Genomic DNA, 18,503 nt, shown 5'->3' with positions numbered 1-18,503 from the left:
GCAGCTATTATGTGGGTGGTGGGTTTCTTTCACTGCAGTGACTGCACTGACATTTTGGTGGTATGTTAATCATGTGCGCTGTGCTGGTATGAGTAGAACAGACACAGCAGTGCTGCTGGAGGTTTTAAACTTTAAGGACTACATGATGCCTAAGACAAACTGTACAGCAACAAGACAGGCATGGCTTTGCAGATATAACAGTAAGTGCAGAGGCGAGAGGTTACCATAAGTGATGTCTCAAATTACACAACAATAGGCTAAAGAAGTGCAGACATTAATGAAAGTATTTGACATTTTTATTGTATGTTTTATTGTTAATTTTGTTTCTCAGTGGCACTAAAAGTCTGAAAAAGTATGTTGTGCAAGACATGCAAAAGTAATATGATAAATCACTTGGTCTGAGGTCCTTAACACCTTAATGCAGTAGATGGTGCTGTAACACTGGGGATCAGTGTCTATGTAGAAACAACTACAGTAGGTGAGGCCCTTGTCAGGCAGAGGGTGCTGGAGTCAAGGCCTAATCCCCTTTTCCCTTTTTCTTAAAATTGCACCAGACCTGATGCTCCAATTCCAGCAATTAGTAACCCGGTTTTTCTGTCATGTTGACTGGCTGGTGGAATTGCTGTTTATGCATAAGCATTCCAAGGTGTAGTGCAGTGCATAAAATGTTCTCATAAGTATATCACAGGAAGGGGGAGAACACTGACAACAGTGTTGCAATTCAGGCTAAGAACAACAGCTTTGATTTGACAGGTTTTAGCACCTGTCAAAAGAATGGGCAAGTACAATGTCTCACAAACATGAAGCAAGCACAGCTCTTTGCTGGATGGTTATAATAAAGGGAATAGCTCTGCCCATCCCCATACTGTATGTTTCAATGTCAGAACAGCCCGTTTTCAATCAAACTTTTCTCCTGTAAACTGTCTTTTCATAGCTAGTGTCTAATTTTCTATGTGCTAATTTTGGCACATTTGTAGTCTTCATCAAAAAGGTTTTTAAAACATAGGTCTGCTACATTGTAAGAAGGCCAGGTTATGCTTAGGAATGAAACGATTGGCAGCTTTGGCTTTGTTACATGGAGATAAACTGCAGTGACATGAACTGGACATTTACTGTTAAAACATTACATTTCCTGGACAGTTTAATTATTCAGGATGAAAAATCTATTCTGCCTCTTTTCCTTTAGGCTGTAATGTAAAACCAATGAAGGCAGTCTGAGACATGCTTGGTCTGGAAGGAACCTACAGGGTAGTTTTGCTCTGCTTTTGACTCTTGTTGCAAATTTAACAACATAGTGGCTAATTTTGGCTTAATTTCTATGAAACACCCAACACTCAGAAGAGGTAAGATTAGAATAGCTTACACAATAAACATTACACTGTACACTTGTTTCATAATCTTTTTATTTGCTTTATCACAGAAAAAAATAGGTCAAGAAACAGATATGACATGCAGTGCAAAGAAAACCAAGGAAAATCTACTGCACCCAACAATTAAGAAAACAAATATTTTCTCCACATGCACATTGAACATCATGTAATAAACAGTATTCTCAACCCAAATAATCACTGATTATAACATTATACCTTCAAGGATTCAAGGAATCAGGGAGATTTTATTGTCATTCGCATCACATGTGGTACATGAAGTGGAACAAAATTGTGATCTCATGATCCAGTTTACACCCAAGAGCTGTTGTTAAAAAAATACAACAAAATAGAATATACAAAATAGATAAAGATAAATACGCAAAAAAAAATAAATAAATAGAGAGAGTAGACAGGTAGCAGCAATAGAAAGTCCAGAGTGCAAGTTTGCTAGCAGCATGATAATGGAATTAGAGCAGTAAAAGATAAAGTGTCTCAGAGCGGTTTAAAGCGACAGTGTTTATGTTTATACCTGTCCCCAAATGAACCATCCAGACATTTAGAGACCACTATCATAGTATGTCTGAAGTGTTTAAGTAAGCTAATAAAGTGTAAAGTAGTTTTGGGTCCTCTAAATTCCTTCTAACCTCTACAGACAGACTATGACATGCCAGAACTTGTTCCAGTCCCATGCCTTTGGACATGAACCATGGAAGCTGAAGAATGCTGCACTGACCTGTGGGATGTGAGTATGGGGTTCCCTGTAGTGAAAGTGGATGTGATTTTGCCTGAGTTGCTTGTGGTTTCGCACTGACCATTCTAGTCAGATGCTTCCTCTCACAATCATTTTCATTCACTGCACGTTCCACTGTGGGTGGTAATGACTTCTATGACATGTTCTTGTTACACACAGTGCTAATGAACATATACCGTGACTACAATAATTCACATTGCCATTCCATTAGCATGCGGGACAGTTTACACACTGCTGTCCTATGACTTTTGACATGTTTGTATATTTTAAGTATATATAATCTCTCAACAGTAAGCTGTACATGTTTATTTTACATTCTTTGATGTTTTTTAATGTTTTCCACTGGAAATGACTTTTCTTTCTGGGTAGCGCCTGAAAAAATCTTAATTATTCCATGTATGGTTTGTAGTGCAAATTTTCCACTCCCTGCAAGCTATAAATAGCAATTCAGAGGTACTAGGAATTTGTTCTACCCTCATACCGCTGTCTTGTGTTGACAGTTTTCATGCAATGCAGTGCTGTGCTGTTCTCAATTTTTGGAACATTAACACTAAATTCTATTAGAATTCTATTTTTTGTGTTGCCACTTGTTTTATACCAGTAATGTTTCATAGAATTGTTGACGGAAGTTGTAGATCAGGACATTCAGAAAAATTTTGATGCTTGCACACTCCCTGAGATTGGGCATGTTTATATGATGATGAATTACCTTAACAAGTTAACCAAAAATTAGTTGACTAGAACAATAAATACATTTAAAAAGTAATACAGCTGCACAGGACCTTATTTTAGACCTTGTCTCTCACAGTGGGTACTTAAACATCGAACAATATTTACCATGAACATCATAATATGCAAGCAAATTATCTTTCCTGTGCTGTCAACACAAACTTTTAAAACAATCCAATTTATGGCACGCTCTGCTAAAATAACCACTGAGGTTGCCATTTTCAGTCCGCTAGCTTTATGTGATTTAATAAAGCCAGAAATTAGTCATCATAAACCACAGTGACAACAGCAGCAGCATTTACTTGATTAAAAAATAGACACAGTAAGAGTAGTGATCATTTACACTGTAATGTAATCCTTGCTAGTAAGTATAACACTAACATAATTACTTACCTTTTTTAATGTAACTGATCACTTTTACTGTTCTTTTTTTATTCTGATTACATAACAGACAATAAGTTAAACAATTTACTTATTACACAACATTTTTGACTGTGTTATAACATATACAGAGTTGTGCCAACTCCAAAACATATAAACAGTATTGATAGATTTTTTTTTTTTTTTAGATTTTTTGGTATCTTAGTTCTTTATTTTCTAAATTGTTCATTCATATCCGCAGGTTGGGATTCTCCATATCTCACAATGTGCTCAAAGTGGAAGATTCACATACACATATTTATATTTAGTTAGAAAATGTTTTACTTTCCACTATCTCTCTCTAACTCACTTCTGTAGTCTCTGTATATTTTTTATTACATTTTGTGTGTATATATATATATATATATATATATATATATATATATATATATATATTGTTCATTTTTGATATATATATATATATATATATATTGTTCATTTTTGTACATTGCTTCGAATGTTACACATTGGTCATCTAAATTCTTAAGCAATTGGTCACAAAGTTTATCCACAAAGGACCAATGTGGCTGCAGGTTTTCACTTCAATCAATCTGGAACACCCTAGGTTCCACGTGTTTCGTTGGTTATTAGTGAGCCCTGACATTTCAATCTACAAATTTAAGCATTTTTGTGTAGAATATTGGTAAAATACATAATCCCAGCTTGTATCAGTGTTTTTGTGTAAGCATTTCCTCAACAGAACAGCTTACACACAAACAGGGAAAGCTCTACAAATAGAACTAACTACAAAACACACGTACTAGGAAACTGTCTTACAAAGACATGTGCAGGCCCTACTCGGAAACTGAAGCACATCTGAACTACCACAACCCAGCAAGCTCAAAAATTGATGATTCATCACCACATAGCCAAACATTTAACCTGAATACAGCCAAATTCTGATATTACAGCATGGATTATGAATTACAGGATTATAAAGGTTAAAAAAAAACTTCAGATAAGTAATCTCAGTCTCATCAGAAAAAAGCTAAACCTATAGCCAGTATAGTGTCCATCCCTAAATTTCTGGAAAAATATTATTAATTGTATGCATCTCTCGTTCACACAGTTAAAAAAGAAAACACAAAATGTAATAATGTATACACATTTTCAGACTTAAATGTGACACGCTAGACAGTGACAGATGCCCTGATGTCATACGCCCTAGCTGTCTCCACTGCCACAGTCATAACAGACCTCCCACAGCCCCAAGTCTGCTTATAAATAAATGCAAAAGACAGGGATACAGGTTTTTCCTCTGAGTGAAAAAGAGGAGGAGAGAAGGGAAAGAAAAAGAAGAAGTATAATCAGAACAAACATTTAATATATGGGATTCACAACAAACAAGACATGGATGACCAATGTGTTCTCTTCAAATTGATGTAAGAAGTTCAATTGCAAACGTAAATTGGTCAAGGTAAGGATATATGATTTTGCTTATTATTTATATTTATTTTGCTTATTTCACAATTTACAATTTAAATATAAAGCTGCCACATCCCTCTTTGAAGTGATACCATGGAAGAAGAACCACTTCCCCTTTTCACAGAAAGTTTCCACAGCAATTAAAATGTTTTCTTAGAAACTTAGCACCCGAGGAATCAGTGACTTAATGTGAACATAATGTGAGGAAGGCTGCTCACTTTACTCTGGATACAAACCCTCTTATTCAGGCCAGTGCTCTGTATTCTTCCCCTCCTGTGGTTTCCTCAGAGCTGAGGGGTTTCCAATGTCAGTATGTGCAGATTGGTCAATAGATGACTTGGGTGAGTGGTTGCCTTTTGACTACAGAGAGACCAGGGGAAAATGGAGCTGGGCTTTTTGTTGTGGGACGGGTAGGAGTTGCATTTGGTTTGTTTTATTTTATATCTGCTAATTGATCGGTTTTTAGTTTTTATTATAAATATTTATACTAATACTAATAATAGTAAAACATGTAATTATATCAAGCATTGAACTTTTTTTGCCTTATGTTCAAAGAAAATGTTCTAAAACAGCTTGTTTGAGATTTGGTTAATAAGAACAGAAGAAGAAGAACTAAACAAAATGAAAAAATGTTTTATATTATAAACATATTTTATAAAGACTCATACAAATCTTTTTTATAAAAAAACATTACTTATAAATCCACACACAAATTTGTACACTGTTTTTTATTTTAATATTTATAATTTGTGTCTAATTTGACAGAGGTCAATGTTACCATTTTCTGTCTTAAACCAAGCTGTGAATTTCCTCACCTATATGGAAACTTTGTTTTTGATTTTTTTCCCCAAATGTTTCTGCATTACTGTTTACAGGACATATATATGAATACAATATATGAATTAACAAACAAAATAAAAGACTTTAAAAGCTTTTCTCCTAATTGCTGTGACTATGCACTCTAATGATTCTAATGAGACCATTCCGGAATAGCAATCAGCCTCCAAGTATTATCAAAGACATCATCCTAAAATCAAAAATCAAAGAGAATTTTAGTTTAAGCCAAACATTTACACTTACTGTTTTTATCTTGTTTATATTAATCTCACTATGGCTACAGACAGTAACTGTTTCTGTGAAATGACGCTGAGCTGTGTGGACACTTTAAAAAAACTCTCCCATTCCAAAATCAGGTAATCATTCAGGATGGACGGCCAGAACCAATACCTCGTGGCCCGACCCATCTACTCCACAAGAGCCTTTGAACATGCCAATGAGAGGCAAGTGCGAGAGAGGAAGACCTTTAAGGAGAAGTTCACAAACTCTGCAAGGTGAGTGTTGCTTTTTCTATACAATCTCAGTTACTGCTACTCCTTACACCTGCGGCAGGTTTAGCTGGACAATTACTGATACAAATTAGTGAGGGGGAAGTGATTTAATGTGTGCTGTTCCTAGTTGTCATGAAGCCAGCATGTCATAGCCTACTAAGGCTGTATGATACTGGAAAAATAATATAAATAATATAAAGCGGTAATGGTCGAGTTCAGTCATAATATGTCATAATATTAATCGTACACTCCATGTGTCCATTTAGATAAAAATAAATTATATTGGGTAGATAGAATCTGCCTTTGGTACAGACCTGTTGCCTGATATTTCAAATTACACAATTTTCTTGACATCTTTGAGGATCACAGGCTTTGAATAGTTTTTGTAGACATTGTTTCCAAATATCATTCAAGTAACACAGACAATTATGAGTGAGCCATGTTTTATTGTACGCAATAATATCACAAACATTTTTGACAAGTTAAAAAATATTTTTGTTTGTTTTGCTATTTACTGTATTAACTTTTAATTGTTTGTTTGCAGTTTTTATGCGTGCACTATAAATGCTACACTTTTTTTTGGTAAATTTTTGTTGTTACATTATTATATTTTTGTTACTTTTTTAAAAAATGTATACACATTTATCATTTTATACAAAATCAGTTACAGTTTATAAAACAGACCTTTATAGGTTTTTTTTTTCAACTGAATGTGTAAAATATGTTATATATTAATTCTTAATACATAATATTATTTATTTTGTTAAAGCAATATATTTCTGAAATTAATAACAAGTTAAAATAACCTGAAATATCATATATAATGCCCACCAAGACCCTCTCCTTAATTCTTTCTATAAAGTGAAAAGCAATTGGAAAATAGTTGTGTAAAATTCTTTGGTGCACAACTTGAATTTTGTTACTTCGGAACATGCCATCAGCATGTGATTATTTAGGAGGAGCCTTTAAAAGAGTGGACATCCAAAAATGAGAGAAATGCAGAGTTAAATGGGAGGAGACAGTATTTATATGTGTTAGATTAAGACAAGGGCTCTTCGCATGTTCCTGCTCTGAAACATTTGTTACATCCCTTTAGTAAAAATAATTCAAATAAATACAAAAATATGTTCAACTTCATCTATGACAAATACTTGTACCCTTAAGCAGTTACTGGTAAATGTTTGCATCATGTGGATGTGTTACTTGCTCTTTACAGATCCACACTGACTCCTAAACTTCCCCTAATAATCATCAAGAAGTTTTTCCCAATCTTGCAATGGCTCCCAATCTATCAGCTGAGGCAGTGGCTACCTGGCGATATTGTATCTGGAATCACCACTGGAATGGTGTGTGCTTTACAAGGTAAGCGCTGCTCTGTAAACAAATGCGTTAGATTACTTTTAATGTTATTGTGATTGCACAAAGTACAGGCACAGAGCCAATGAAATGCAGTTAACCAAAAGTGCAAAATTCTATTCTATATACTGTAGTGTTATTATAATAAAGTGCATATTTTTCTTGCAGGCTTGGCCTATTCACTGCTGGTTGGGGTTGGTCCTGTTTATGGACTCTATGCTGCTTTCTTCCCCATCCTCACCTACTTCATCCTGGGCACCTCCAGACACCTCTCTGTGGGTAAGTTTACTGTTGCTCAGGACCAGCAGTTTTCGAGCTGTGGTACGCGAAGCATCACAAGGTGGTGCACCAAAACATCAAATAATGTTTCTGCAAAAACAAAGGAAGAGTTGTTCATGCAAACAACAAATCTGGGTATTGAGAATTGGTCTGGTTTAAGTGGAACAAATTACATATTATCGCTGTCAGACAAAAAAAAAAATCTCAGAAAAGAAACCTTTATAGTAGAAAGATGAAACCCTCTAAACATTCAATGAAATTCAATGTAAAAAGATTTTATTTCTAGTGGTAGAGAACAACTGCCAGATTAAAAGTGAAAAAATGGCTTTTGGTTAGGGTGGTACTAAAAAGTATTGTGCATGGTTAACCTCTCCCTGTCTGTCTGTCTCTCTCTCTCCTCTTTCCCTGACCCTACAGGTCCTTTTCCAGTCACCTGTCTGATGCAGGGAGCGGTGGTACTCAGTCTTGCTCCTGATGAGCTGTTCATGCATCCAGGGAATACTACCGTGAATGGGACAGCCACGCTGGTGTTAAACGTAACACAAAGGGATGCCAACAGACTCTCCATAGCCACTACTATGACTGTTCTGATAGGACTCTTTCAGGTACAGAAGGATATTTTTGCAGTTCTGACTGAAAGAAGCTCAACATGATTGAATGATGTGCAATGATGCAGCAACACATTCCTAAAAAAATCCTTTATTTGTTTCTCCCCTAGTTCGGTATGGGTGTGGCCCAGGTAGGCTTCCTGGTGCGGTACCTGTCTGACCCACTGGTGGGCGGCTTCACCACAGCAGCAGCTTTTCACGTCGTCGTCTCCCAGCTCAAATTGATCTTTAACGTTCCCACCGGCAACTACAATGGCATCCTGTCTTTCTTTTATGTACGTTTTGTGATGTTGCAAGCTTTATTTAGATGATTCTTTAATATTATTTAGGTGTTTTAAAAAAGTTGCTTTACTTATTTAATTGCATTCGCTCTTTCTATTTTTAGACTATTGGTGACATATTTAAAAACATTAAACAAACCAACATGGTTGACCTGATCGCTGCAGTGCTGACCATCATTGTGGTAATGGGCGTAAAAGAATTTAACGCCAAATTCCAGCATAAGCTTCCAGTGCCTATTCCTGTTGAAGTGATTGTGGTATGTATTAGCTCTATTCTGCTGTTATTAATGATGTTTGTTTACTCAAAACATGAAAATGTCATAATTAGTTCAATAATACACTGAAAAATAAAAAAACTCTCCTCTCTTCATGTGCCTCCATAATAGACAATCATCGATTCAGGGGTGTCTTATGCAATGGACCTCAGCACAAATTACGGCGCTGGAATTGTTCGCACCATCCCAAGAGGGTGAGCCCACTTTGTTTTACCTACAACATGTACTTGGTCAGAACCTGTAAATACACTGACATGCCAAAATTCATGGGATAGCATTATGTAAAGAATGTTTTTTCACAGAACAGCTTAGAAACACAAACATCTATAAGTATAAGTTGTCACTGGCCAGCATGCCCATGGAAAAGTGTGATGAATTATTGCAGTTCAAGAGATGATAGATAGTGGGTAACAGATAAAGCATGCTGTCATGTGTCAGGAATATGTTGTATAAGGAATTACCACCCTCAGCTGACAGCACAGTCAGTGTTAATGTTTGAGACTGGTGGTCTCTGGCTAAAACTACCCATATGAACAGACAATGCTGCAAGCCCCAAACACATAATCCACAGAACATGTGAACAGCACAATATTTAGCTTCAAAGGCACATGACAAAGGTCATGAGACACAATACTAGTTGTAGCAAATAAATAAACATTTGTTTGTAACAGATGATAGTATATGACATGATCTTAAGGGCTACTCTTTAGACTGTTTAATTGTAGGATACAGTTTGTTTTTCAATTCATCATTTAGTTTATTTTTCTGGCACTAAAACTTGATTTTAGAAATAAAAATGAACAGTTTTACTATTATATTTGTGTCCATATGATGTATTTTCCTTTCCACAAATCATGTGTTCATGTTTTTATCTGTTTAAACAGGTTTATTCCACCTCGACCGCCTGATGTGTCACTTTTTAGCAGCTTTGGCGGCCCCAGTTTTTCCACTGGAGTGGTGTCTTATGCCATAGCTATATCAGTAGCTAAGGTCTATGCTGCAAAGCATGATCTCACGGTTGATGGGAATCAGGTATGTGTGTAAAGGAGTAGAGAGTATAGCTACAAAATGTGCAGCAGTGGATGTTTTCTTCTGGCCTTTAGTAAGAGGACACACTGACCGACCTGATAGTTGAAGGTCAACATTACCTGCTAGAACAGACAAATCTGGTGACTCCCATCAATCTGGAATGCAGGTCAAAGCAAATGTGCTGGTTTCTAACCAGCTTCCCCCTTTTCTAACAGGAGCTGATAGCCTTTGGCATCAGCAACATATTCTGTGGCTGTTTCTCAGGCTTCGTGGCCACCACTGCACTCTCCCGCACAGCCATACAGGAGAGCACAGGAGGGAAGACTCAGGTATACTGCACGTCATATGCACACTTAGTACATAAGACACATGAATATGTGAATGAATGTGAAATTACATTTTCATAACATGGAAATGTGTTGTACTCACTGATAAATGTGATTCAGGTGGCAAGCATAATATCAGCTCTGATGGTGCTGATAGTGATTGTGGCTCTGGGGCCTCTTCTCCAGCCTCTACAGAAGGTATGTCAAAGGGATGCAAAATATGAAATGAATATTGTATTAAAATTCCATTAAACTACAGGAGTACAGTACAAACCAATACACAGAGAACACAATAAGTATTAATGATGATGGGGTGGGGAGTGGTCCATTGACCTAAAGCGCTGCCACTATGATTGAAAGATCGCTTGTTCGAATCCCAGTCATGCAGATTGTTATCAGCTGCCAGAGCCCTGAGGGAGCACAACTGACCTTGCTCTCTCTGTGTGGGCAGATTGCGCTCATTCCCTTTATATCTCTTTGGGTGATGTCGACCAGCACAAGGTGTCTGTGAGCTCATGTATTGCAGTGTATTGGCTACTCAACAATGCTGCATCAGCAGCAGTTCAAAAAGACGAGTAATAATAATAATAATAACATTGTAACAGTAGTAGTAACATTGATTTAAACATTGACTAGAAACAGAATAAATACCATAATCAATCATAATTACTAAAATAATTTGCTGACATTAACGTAAACATTTTACATGAAAACTAAAACACAAAATTACAAAACTCAAAACTATGCAAATAGCAAGAAACCACTAAAGATGTAGGCTGAATTCCAATTAGCAGTGCACTTAAAAATAAAGAGTTCACCACTTACAAAATAGTTGTTTAAATCATTTCACAAAATATTTTATTTAAAGTTAAAAAAAAAAACCTTCATTAAATGATTTTAAAGAGCATGTTTGATAATTTTGCAGTTTATTTTAATCAGGGTCATCATACACCTTGTATCACATCACTGTGTCTTTATAGGAACGTTTGAACATATGAATTATAATCTCCTTCTTCTTTTGAGGGCCTGGGGGATTTCTCTTTGAGGAATGATCCAATAAGCCATATTACACAGTTTAGGACATTCTGTCCACTGTGTTAAACTCCTGGTCTGCCTATTAACTCCCTGCTTCCTCCCTAAAGCTGTGGCTACTTTCCAATTTCTGTTATGTGCCTGGAATTAACATACTGTTAAAATTGTCCAGCATATGGGGATGGTATTTAATAATGAGAGATATCTATAAACCATGAAGAGGGAAGAAAGCACAGTTGTTGAAGTAATGTCCTGTGCAAGTCAGGAATTTTCTAAATCTAAACAGAGCATTACACTGTATATTTGTAATAGAACAATGTGTTGCTATGTATAAATCTGAAATTTAATACTATCTGCATGTAGACATATTGTAGTAGTAATGAAGTATTTGAGATTCAGCCAGAAACATTGTGGTGTCACATGTCCTCATTTCCTTTTCAAAAATGTTCAAGAATGACAATGGCATGATACATTCCTGCAGTTTAACACCCACCTTTCTGTTATTTCTCTGGATTTGCAGTCAGTGTTGGGAGCCATTGTTGTTTCCAATCTGAAAGGCATGTTCATGCAGGTGCATGATGTGCCCATTCTGTGGAGAAAGAACAAGACCGACTGCGTAAGTCATCACACATACAGTGGTAAACACGTAAATTGTGCAAATTTAAAGGAAAATGCTAATGGTTAGTCTTGTGTTTTTTGTTTGTTTTTCCTTAATCATACCATACTCATTATAAAATTTGAGATTCACACCACGGTGTGAATAAAACGAGTCCTTTGTGAACCATTACACACTTAAACACAGGTTTTTACAGCACTATTTAAAGAAACATCAGAAGCTCCTTTATTTTTATTTGGTATGTTTTAACACAATTAAGAATTTCTTCACGTTAACTGCCATTTTAAACTGTCATCTTGCTGATGAATTCTTGTGTAATTTTACAGCTTATCTGGGTGTTTACATTTATTGCTTGCATCTTCTTGGGACTGGATGTGGGTTTGCTGACGGGTGTAGTTATTGAGCTGGCCACGGTTGTTATCAGGACACAGTTGTAAGTAGCTTGAGTACATTAATATAACATTAAATGAAATGACAGAAAATAATTTTTTAAATTTAAGAATTGCAAAAATCAGTGATTTCACAGGTATTCTCAGTTAAAAATGTAATTTAATAAGATTTGTTGGGTGTTGTATTTTTTTATTTATTCATTTTTTTTAACGAATTTATTTAGCCCATCCTGCGCAACACTTGGTAATATACCCACCACAGAAATCTACAAGAATATGAAAGACTACAAAAATGTAAGAAAGAAACACAGAAATACTGTGTATCCATTCTGTGTCCATTCACTCAGCCATTCCTTTTCACTAATGATTTGATATTTATATTATTTGTCTTCTTGTCAAAAAATGTATTTCCCTTCTAGATAACAGAGTTCCCTGGAACAAAGATTTTCAAATGCACTGCACCCATTTATTTTGCTAATATCGAGTTTCTCAAGGATCAGATAAAAAGCAAAGTGAGTTGAAATGAATGACTTTAAACAAAATGTTATGTAATTGCTGAAGAGTTTTGCAGACATTTTATGCGTTTTTATGTTTAACTGTCCTTCACAGGTGGGATTTGATGCAGTGCAGGTCTTTAAGAAAAGAAACAAGGCTCTAAAGAAGATTCACAGGCTACTTAAAAACGGGAAGCTGAAAATCACTGAGGTATTTTGACTTGTTTGCTCTCTAAAGTCCAATCCTTCTGTTGAAATATGATTTTTTTTATCCTCACTATCATTTTATCTCTTGCAGAACGGGCTGGTGCCTGTGGGTACCCTGGGTGTGGAGAACGAAGCGTTTGAATCTGAACAGGACCCCAAACAAGTGGAAACCAAATCTCAGAAGGGAGCAGCGAACGGGACAATATCTGCAAAAGATGTGGAGATGCAGGTGGACTGGTCCTCCTCATTACCTGGCGGTGTGACAGTCCCTAAAGTCGATATCCACAGCTTTGTTATGGATTTCACGGCTGTTTCCTTCTTGGACGTAATGGCTGCAAAGTCCTTAAAATTGGTAAGTATTCATTATTTTGGATGGGGAACATTATGACCTTACCATCTCTAAATGCTGAATGCAATCAAATCCTTATAACAATGAGGATTTAGTATAAAGCCTACTGTCCCTGAGAGTAGAGACAGCTACTCCAACAAAAGCAGAATAAAATCTTTTTTAATATCCTTGATTTCAGAAAAACAGTTAATGGGGAGGTGTCCCAATATGTCCATATACAGAAACCAGATTAAAAAACAGAAAAACAAGATGAATAAATAAGTAGGCAAAAATACATTTCTGTATAATGTCTGTTTATATTTGCTTTGTTGTGAACTGAATGTTTATGAACTTGTGAACTCATGCATATATTTATATTTGCATTCTGAGATTTGCAGATGAATCAGCTGCAACTACTGCACACCGTGCTAGAAATCCCTTAAACATACCATTACTGTAACACAAACTGTTTATAGTGACAGGCTGCAACATATATGAATTTAACAATTATTTAATATTTGTCTTAATTCTTTACAGATCATAAAGGAATTCTTACGCATTGGGGTCAACGTCTATATCGCAGGGTGTGATGGTAGGAAAAAATATATATATAATGTGTAGGATTGTGAGTGGTATGATAAAATAAAGCTTTATAAACTAAAAGTACTTTCATGTTTTTAAATAGATTTTGTAATATGCCACTGCATGCACTCACATATACACATACTGTACACATGTACATATATAACTGCCAGTAATAATTAATAACTGTGAATCATGGATTTTAAGCATTAACATTTACAAATAGAAGACCAGATGGCAGACATCAGAATATATCTAGTACTCTTCATATTACAGATGAGATCATCCTGAAGATGGAGTCCATGGGCTTCTTTGATGAGATGGTGCACAGAGGCATGCTGTTTCTCACTGTGCATGATGCCATTCTCTACATCAAGATGGAAACAGGCAGTGAGACTGCAGATGGATCAGACACATTTGCAGAGAAGGTAGGCAGCATAATACAATACAATTGCACTTCAGTGGTAACATCTACAGTCAAGAAAGTTATTTTTAAGCTGAAGATGATCAAAATGTGCACTGAGCAACAAACAATACATGAGACCTGAAACTGAATAATAAAGTAATTGGGTTTAAAAGCAGGACTTTATATGACTTTTAGAGCAAATTCTCTTATAGTCTAAACGGTACAGCATCAGATTTTATTGCCCTCATCTCTTACATTCCTAAAATTCCTCTTGAATATAGTACATACACAAGCAATGTTTCTACACAAACTTCTATCATGGTAGGTGAGGGCTGATGATAAGAATCTAGCCTCAATTTCCATGAGATCGCCTGCATAACCTGCTCATGTTTTGCCACCAAACTAGAACCAGAATTTCCAATTTTCTTGTGGTTTTCATATTTGTCAAGGAAGATCATGTTCAAAAACAGGGCAGGCTCAGACACACTGTGTGTACTGTACTGGGCAAAATAGAAAATTAAGCCATTATACGTTTTTATTTAAGGTTTTAAGGTTAAACACACAAAATATTTTAAGAAATTCAAGATTGGAACTGTCTGTAACTTTCTATTATGGGTTTATGCTTATCCTTTTTTTTTTTTAGATTTCCCAGATGCAGGACGATAAAATACCATATGTTGAAGATGAGGACTTCATTGAGACCTATGACAATCAGCGCTTGGTGAGCTCTTTGAATTATTCTGCCTACTTAAAACTAATGCAGTATAGATATATCATTTCATTTAAATGCTGTAAACAACTGAACTAATAATTCATTTATTCCATCCAAACAGAAATTGATTTTTATTTATTTTATTTTTTTTGTGATTGCAAACCTAAGTTCTGGTCCTGGCTCCCACTGATGTGTTAAAGCAGGGAAACCAATAAAATATGTCCTTTGTCCACCATACTGGCATTGGATTTATATATGCTGCCTTAGTTGGATTTATATAGCCTATACAGTATTCTGTTTTCTGGCATATTGTAAATGACTTGCAGCCTTTGGTAGCCACTATCAATATGCATGAAGAACCTGCAACTCATAGGAGGTGTACAATCTCTGCACTGCTTGGGAAGCTCACAAAAAACTGACAATATTGTCCTTTTGTGGAGTTATAGAACCACACTCTGGACTCCTCCCTTTCTTCACTCACCACACCAACAGGTTCACACTCTGACCACAGGAAAAACGACCCAGAATAAATATTTTCCTTTACCCGCCCTCCTGTTCAACCTCAGTGTGTGTTCGCACTAGCAAACGCACAGTTTGTGGGTTGGTAGGCACTCAAAATGTACAATGCAAATTGTATAAATAAATAAATAAATCCACAGTACATACATAACACGCCCTCTTTAACACAGAGTCTCTCTGTTTTTTCTCCAGGCTATCCATGGACTCTCAAGTTGAGCCTGAATCATAACTTTCTGAGGAGAGAATATGAGGACTTGCTCAGGACCTGCCATGCCGTATTTTCAGAGGATATGTATAGCCAGAATGAGGGTTATCATCTTCCAGTCTAATTTATTCCAAAATGAAGCTTTAACCTGCTTTAAAACATTTCAATAAGTATTCTCATGCATGTGTCTGAGATGAGAAAACAATCACAGATTTTTTTTATTATGAGAGAATGACTCTTTAAGTCATTTCAGGAATTAATTTCTTTGTCACGTTCTAAACAATTTGAAGCACTTACAGTTTGCAATCTGAGAAAGTTTGACACAACCAAAGAGAACTCATGCAGTAAGACAGCAAATTTGTACTGCACTGTATTTACTGCCTTTTAGTTTGTTTAGTTCCCTACACCTGCAGCTTCCAAACAGGAGAAACATGTAAATGAAGATATAATAAATTAACTAATACTACTTATACTGTTATAAGATCATCTATACTCTGCACTCTGTTTCTGAATAGATTTTGACATAGTGCCAACATTTAAACATTTCCCTCTACTATCTTTTTCATCTCTCTACATTTACAGTATCTGTGCAAAAGTGTTTTTCTTTCAGGAAACTACAATTATTTTTACTCTAATGTGCTAATATGTAACATATTGCTCTCTGGTCTCTGTCACTGTAATTAAAACTAAAATGCAATACTTATAAACTGTGTCTGTATCATCTTTTTATATACTCATATATAATTAATAAATATATATAAATTAATAATAAAACTGTCAGCCAATACATTTGGTTGCTTCATTGACAACTTAAAACACAAACCATGTAGAGCATAAAAAGCACTTATACATTACATTTCATTTGGGAGATGCTTTTGTCCAAAGCGACTTACAATAGTGAAGTACAAAAGTAATAGAAGTTAATGGTAAAAACATCTTTAGATATTGCCTAAAGGAGGTCAAATGGAGATAATAGAATACAGGAGTGAAGGAGGGGAAGAAGGAAATGAAGTAGTTAGTGTGTTATACAAAGCTCCTGTTTCAGAGCCCTGTTCAGGTTGCCATTCCCTATGATGAAATGTTGAGGTCTGGAAGACTAAGACCATTGCTTTAAAGAACATTTCATAGGGTCATCATCTTCCAGGTGCCCATACTTTTTTCCTGTCAGTGTAGGTCATCAAACAATTGCTTCATTACAAAGTGCATTAAACCCCCAAAAGACTTTCATAACATAAAATAAATTAAATGACGAATAAATAAATTTTAGAGGTACTGAATAGAAATAGTTCTTAGTTCAGGAAAATGAAGCAAAACTGAGGAATCATAACGAGTTATTTGGGATCATGCCCCAGTACCTGTCAAGATAAAATCAAATGAAAACAAAGACCTGCCTGGTTAAAGAACACTGAGCTCAATGACTACTACTGTTGGGTACTTTAGAGCTCCTTTAAATGTTTAAAAGTATTATGGGATATAAACAACACCTCTAATGAAAATCACAGGTAGACTCATTCTGTATATCCAGTGTAGATATTCTATTACTACAGTTTTTACAACCAAATCTCCCACTAGAGGGAGACAAACATTGCACACAAAAAGTTTTCCGTAAAATTCAGATTCATACTTTTAGTTGTCATACAAAAGGTTTTAGTACTTAGCAACACTTTTCTGACATAAAAATGTTTTATAGTGGACTGTCATGCCCAAATTATATAATTTAGTGCACTCATAGGTGCTGGCAGCATCATAAATGTTCCGGATATTTATACAGATCTACTTACTTAAAGATAAATCACATTTTAAATCAACAGTTGTATAGTTTTAGATGGTAGATATTGTTGACAGGTGGAATGTGGGTATAAACATAGATAGATCTTTAGTCACATAAGGCACAATTTGCAATAAAGGTCAATTACAGAGCTAATAATTAAAATATTTATAATTCTGTCCCTAACAGTGTGCTAAATTTTCTGCTGGTGAAACATTTGTTTTGATTAAATTATTATTTATTTAATTATTTAATTAAATAATAGGTGTTTTCAAATTTTTTTTTTTTGACTCTGGGTATATTTGGATGTGCAAAACTAATGAAAAAGACTGGAGTTGTTGTAATAATTAACTAATTAAAGCATGACAATGTGGTAAGTGGGAGGTCTGAGTATATGGGAACTGAAAGTGCTCGCCAAGAGTGAGTCTGATATCACAGCTCCCTGTGGACTCAGAAAGGAGATAAGCTTCTGTTACAGTCCAGCAGGAGTCACGAGGCAGCGTTTTTTATGCATTAAATCAACAGCTTTACAAATGTAGTTACACAAGTCATTTCTGACTGTTAATGTATTGATTTTGACAACCACACGTGTCTTAATATAACCATATATATATATATATATATATATATATATATATATATATATATATATATATATATATATAAAGATTAATAGATATCTAGTTTTAATGACATTTTATGAAGCTGATGTCCATGAAGCTGATGTGTGAAAAGCAAGAATCTGAGTGACTTTCTCAAGATTCAGATTGTTTTGGCTAGACGACAGGGTCAGATCATCTCCAAAACATCAGACAGGCCTATTGTGGGGTTCCTAGTATGCAGTGAACGATAAATAAAGCACTAAAGTAGAACATTTGAATGATGGTTGTAGGAGGAATGTGCAACACTGCGGACCAGTCACAGTTTCCAGAACTCCCAGAGTCCACCTTTAAAAGGGCCAACAACTGACTGGAGCGATGAAAGAAGGATGCCTAACCTAATGAGTGCTGTTATCTTTTATTTCATGTTTTATCACTTATCTGTGCTGGAACAAATCCAATAAACAGT

At 35.5% G+C, this 18,503-nt stretch overlaps 1 protein-coding gene across 1 annotated transcript; it reads left to right on the top strand.

Annotated features, from left to right (window-relative positions):
• Positions 1-4,511: 4,511 nt before the first annotated feature.
• Positions 4,512-16,374, top strand: LOC103029416 (pendrin). Its single transcript, XM_007232271.4, has 21 exons — positions 4,512-4,687; positions 5,889-6,026; positions 7,240-7,385; positions 7,548-7,658; positions 8,076-8,263; positions 8,377-8,541; positions 8,652-8,804; positions 8,934-9,016; positions 9,707-9,854; positions 10,067-10,180; positions 10,298-10,375; positions 11,730-11,825; positions 12,152-12,258; positions 12,439-12,508; positions 12,634-12,726; positions 12,824-12,919; positions 13,007-13,267; positions 13,781-13,835; positions 14,102-14,253; positions 14,875-14,952; positions 15,655-16,374. Exons 2-21 carry the CDS (start codon positions 5,902-5,904, stop codon positions 15,676-15,678), a joined length of 2,343 nt encoding a protein of 780 aa, XP_007232333.3. The 5' UTR covers positions 4,512-4,687; positions 5,889-5,901; the 3' UTR covers positions 15,679-16,374.
• Positions 16,375-18,503: the final 2,129 nt, after the last annotated feature.

This window comes from Astyanax mexicanus, chromosome 2 (genome assembly GCF_023375975.1).
Source record: "Astyanax mexicanus isolate ESR-SI-001 chromosome 2, AstMex3_surface, whole genome shotgun sequence".
Classification (NCBI taxonomy): Eukaryota; Metazoa; Chordata; class Actinopteri; order Characiformes; family Acestrorhamphidae; genus Astyanax; species Astyanax mexicanus.
Note: the sequence above shows the minus strand (reverse complement) of the source record. Positions and strands in the feature narration are given on the sequence as shown.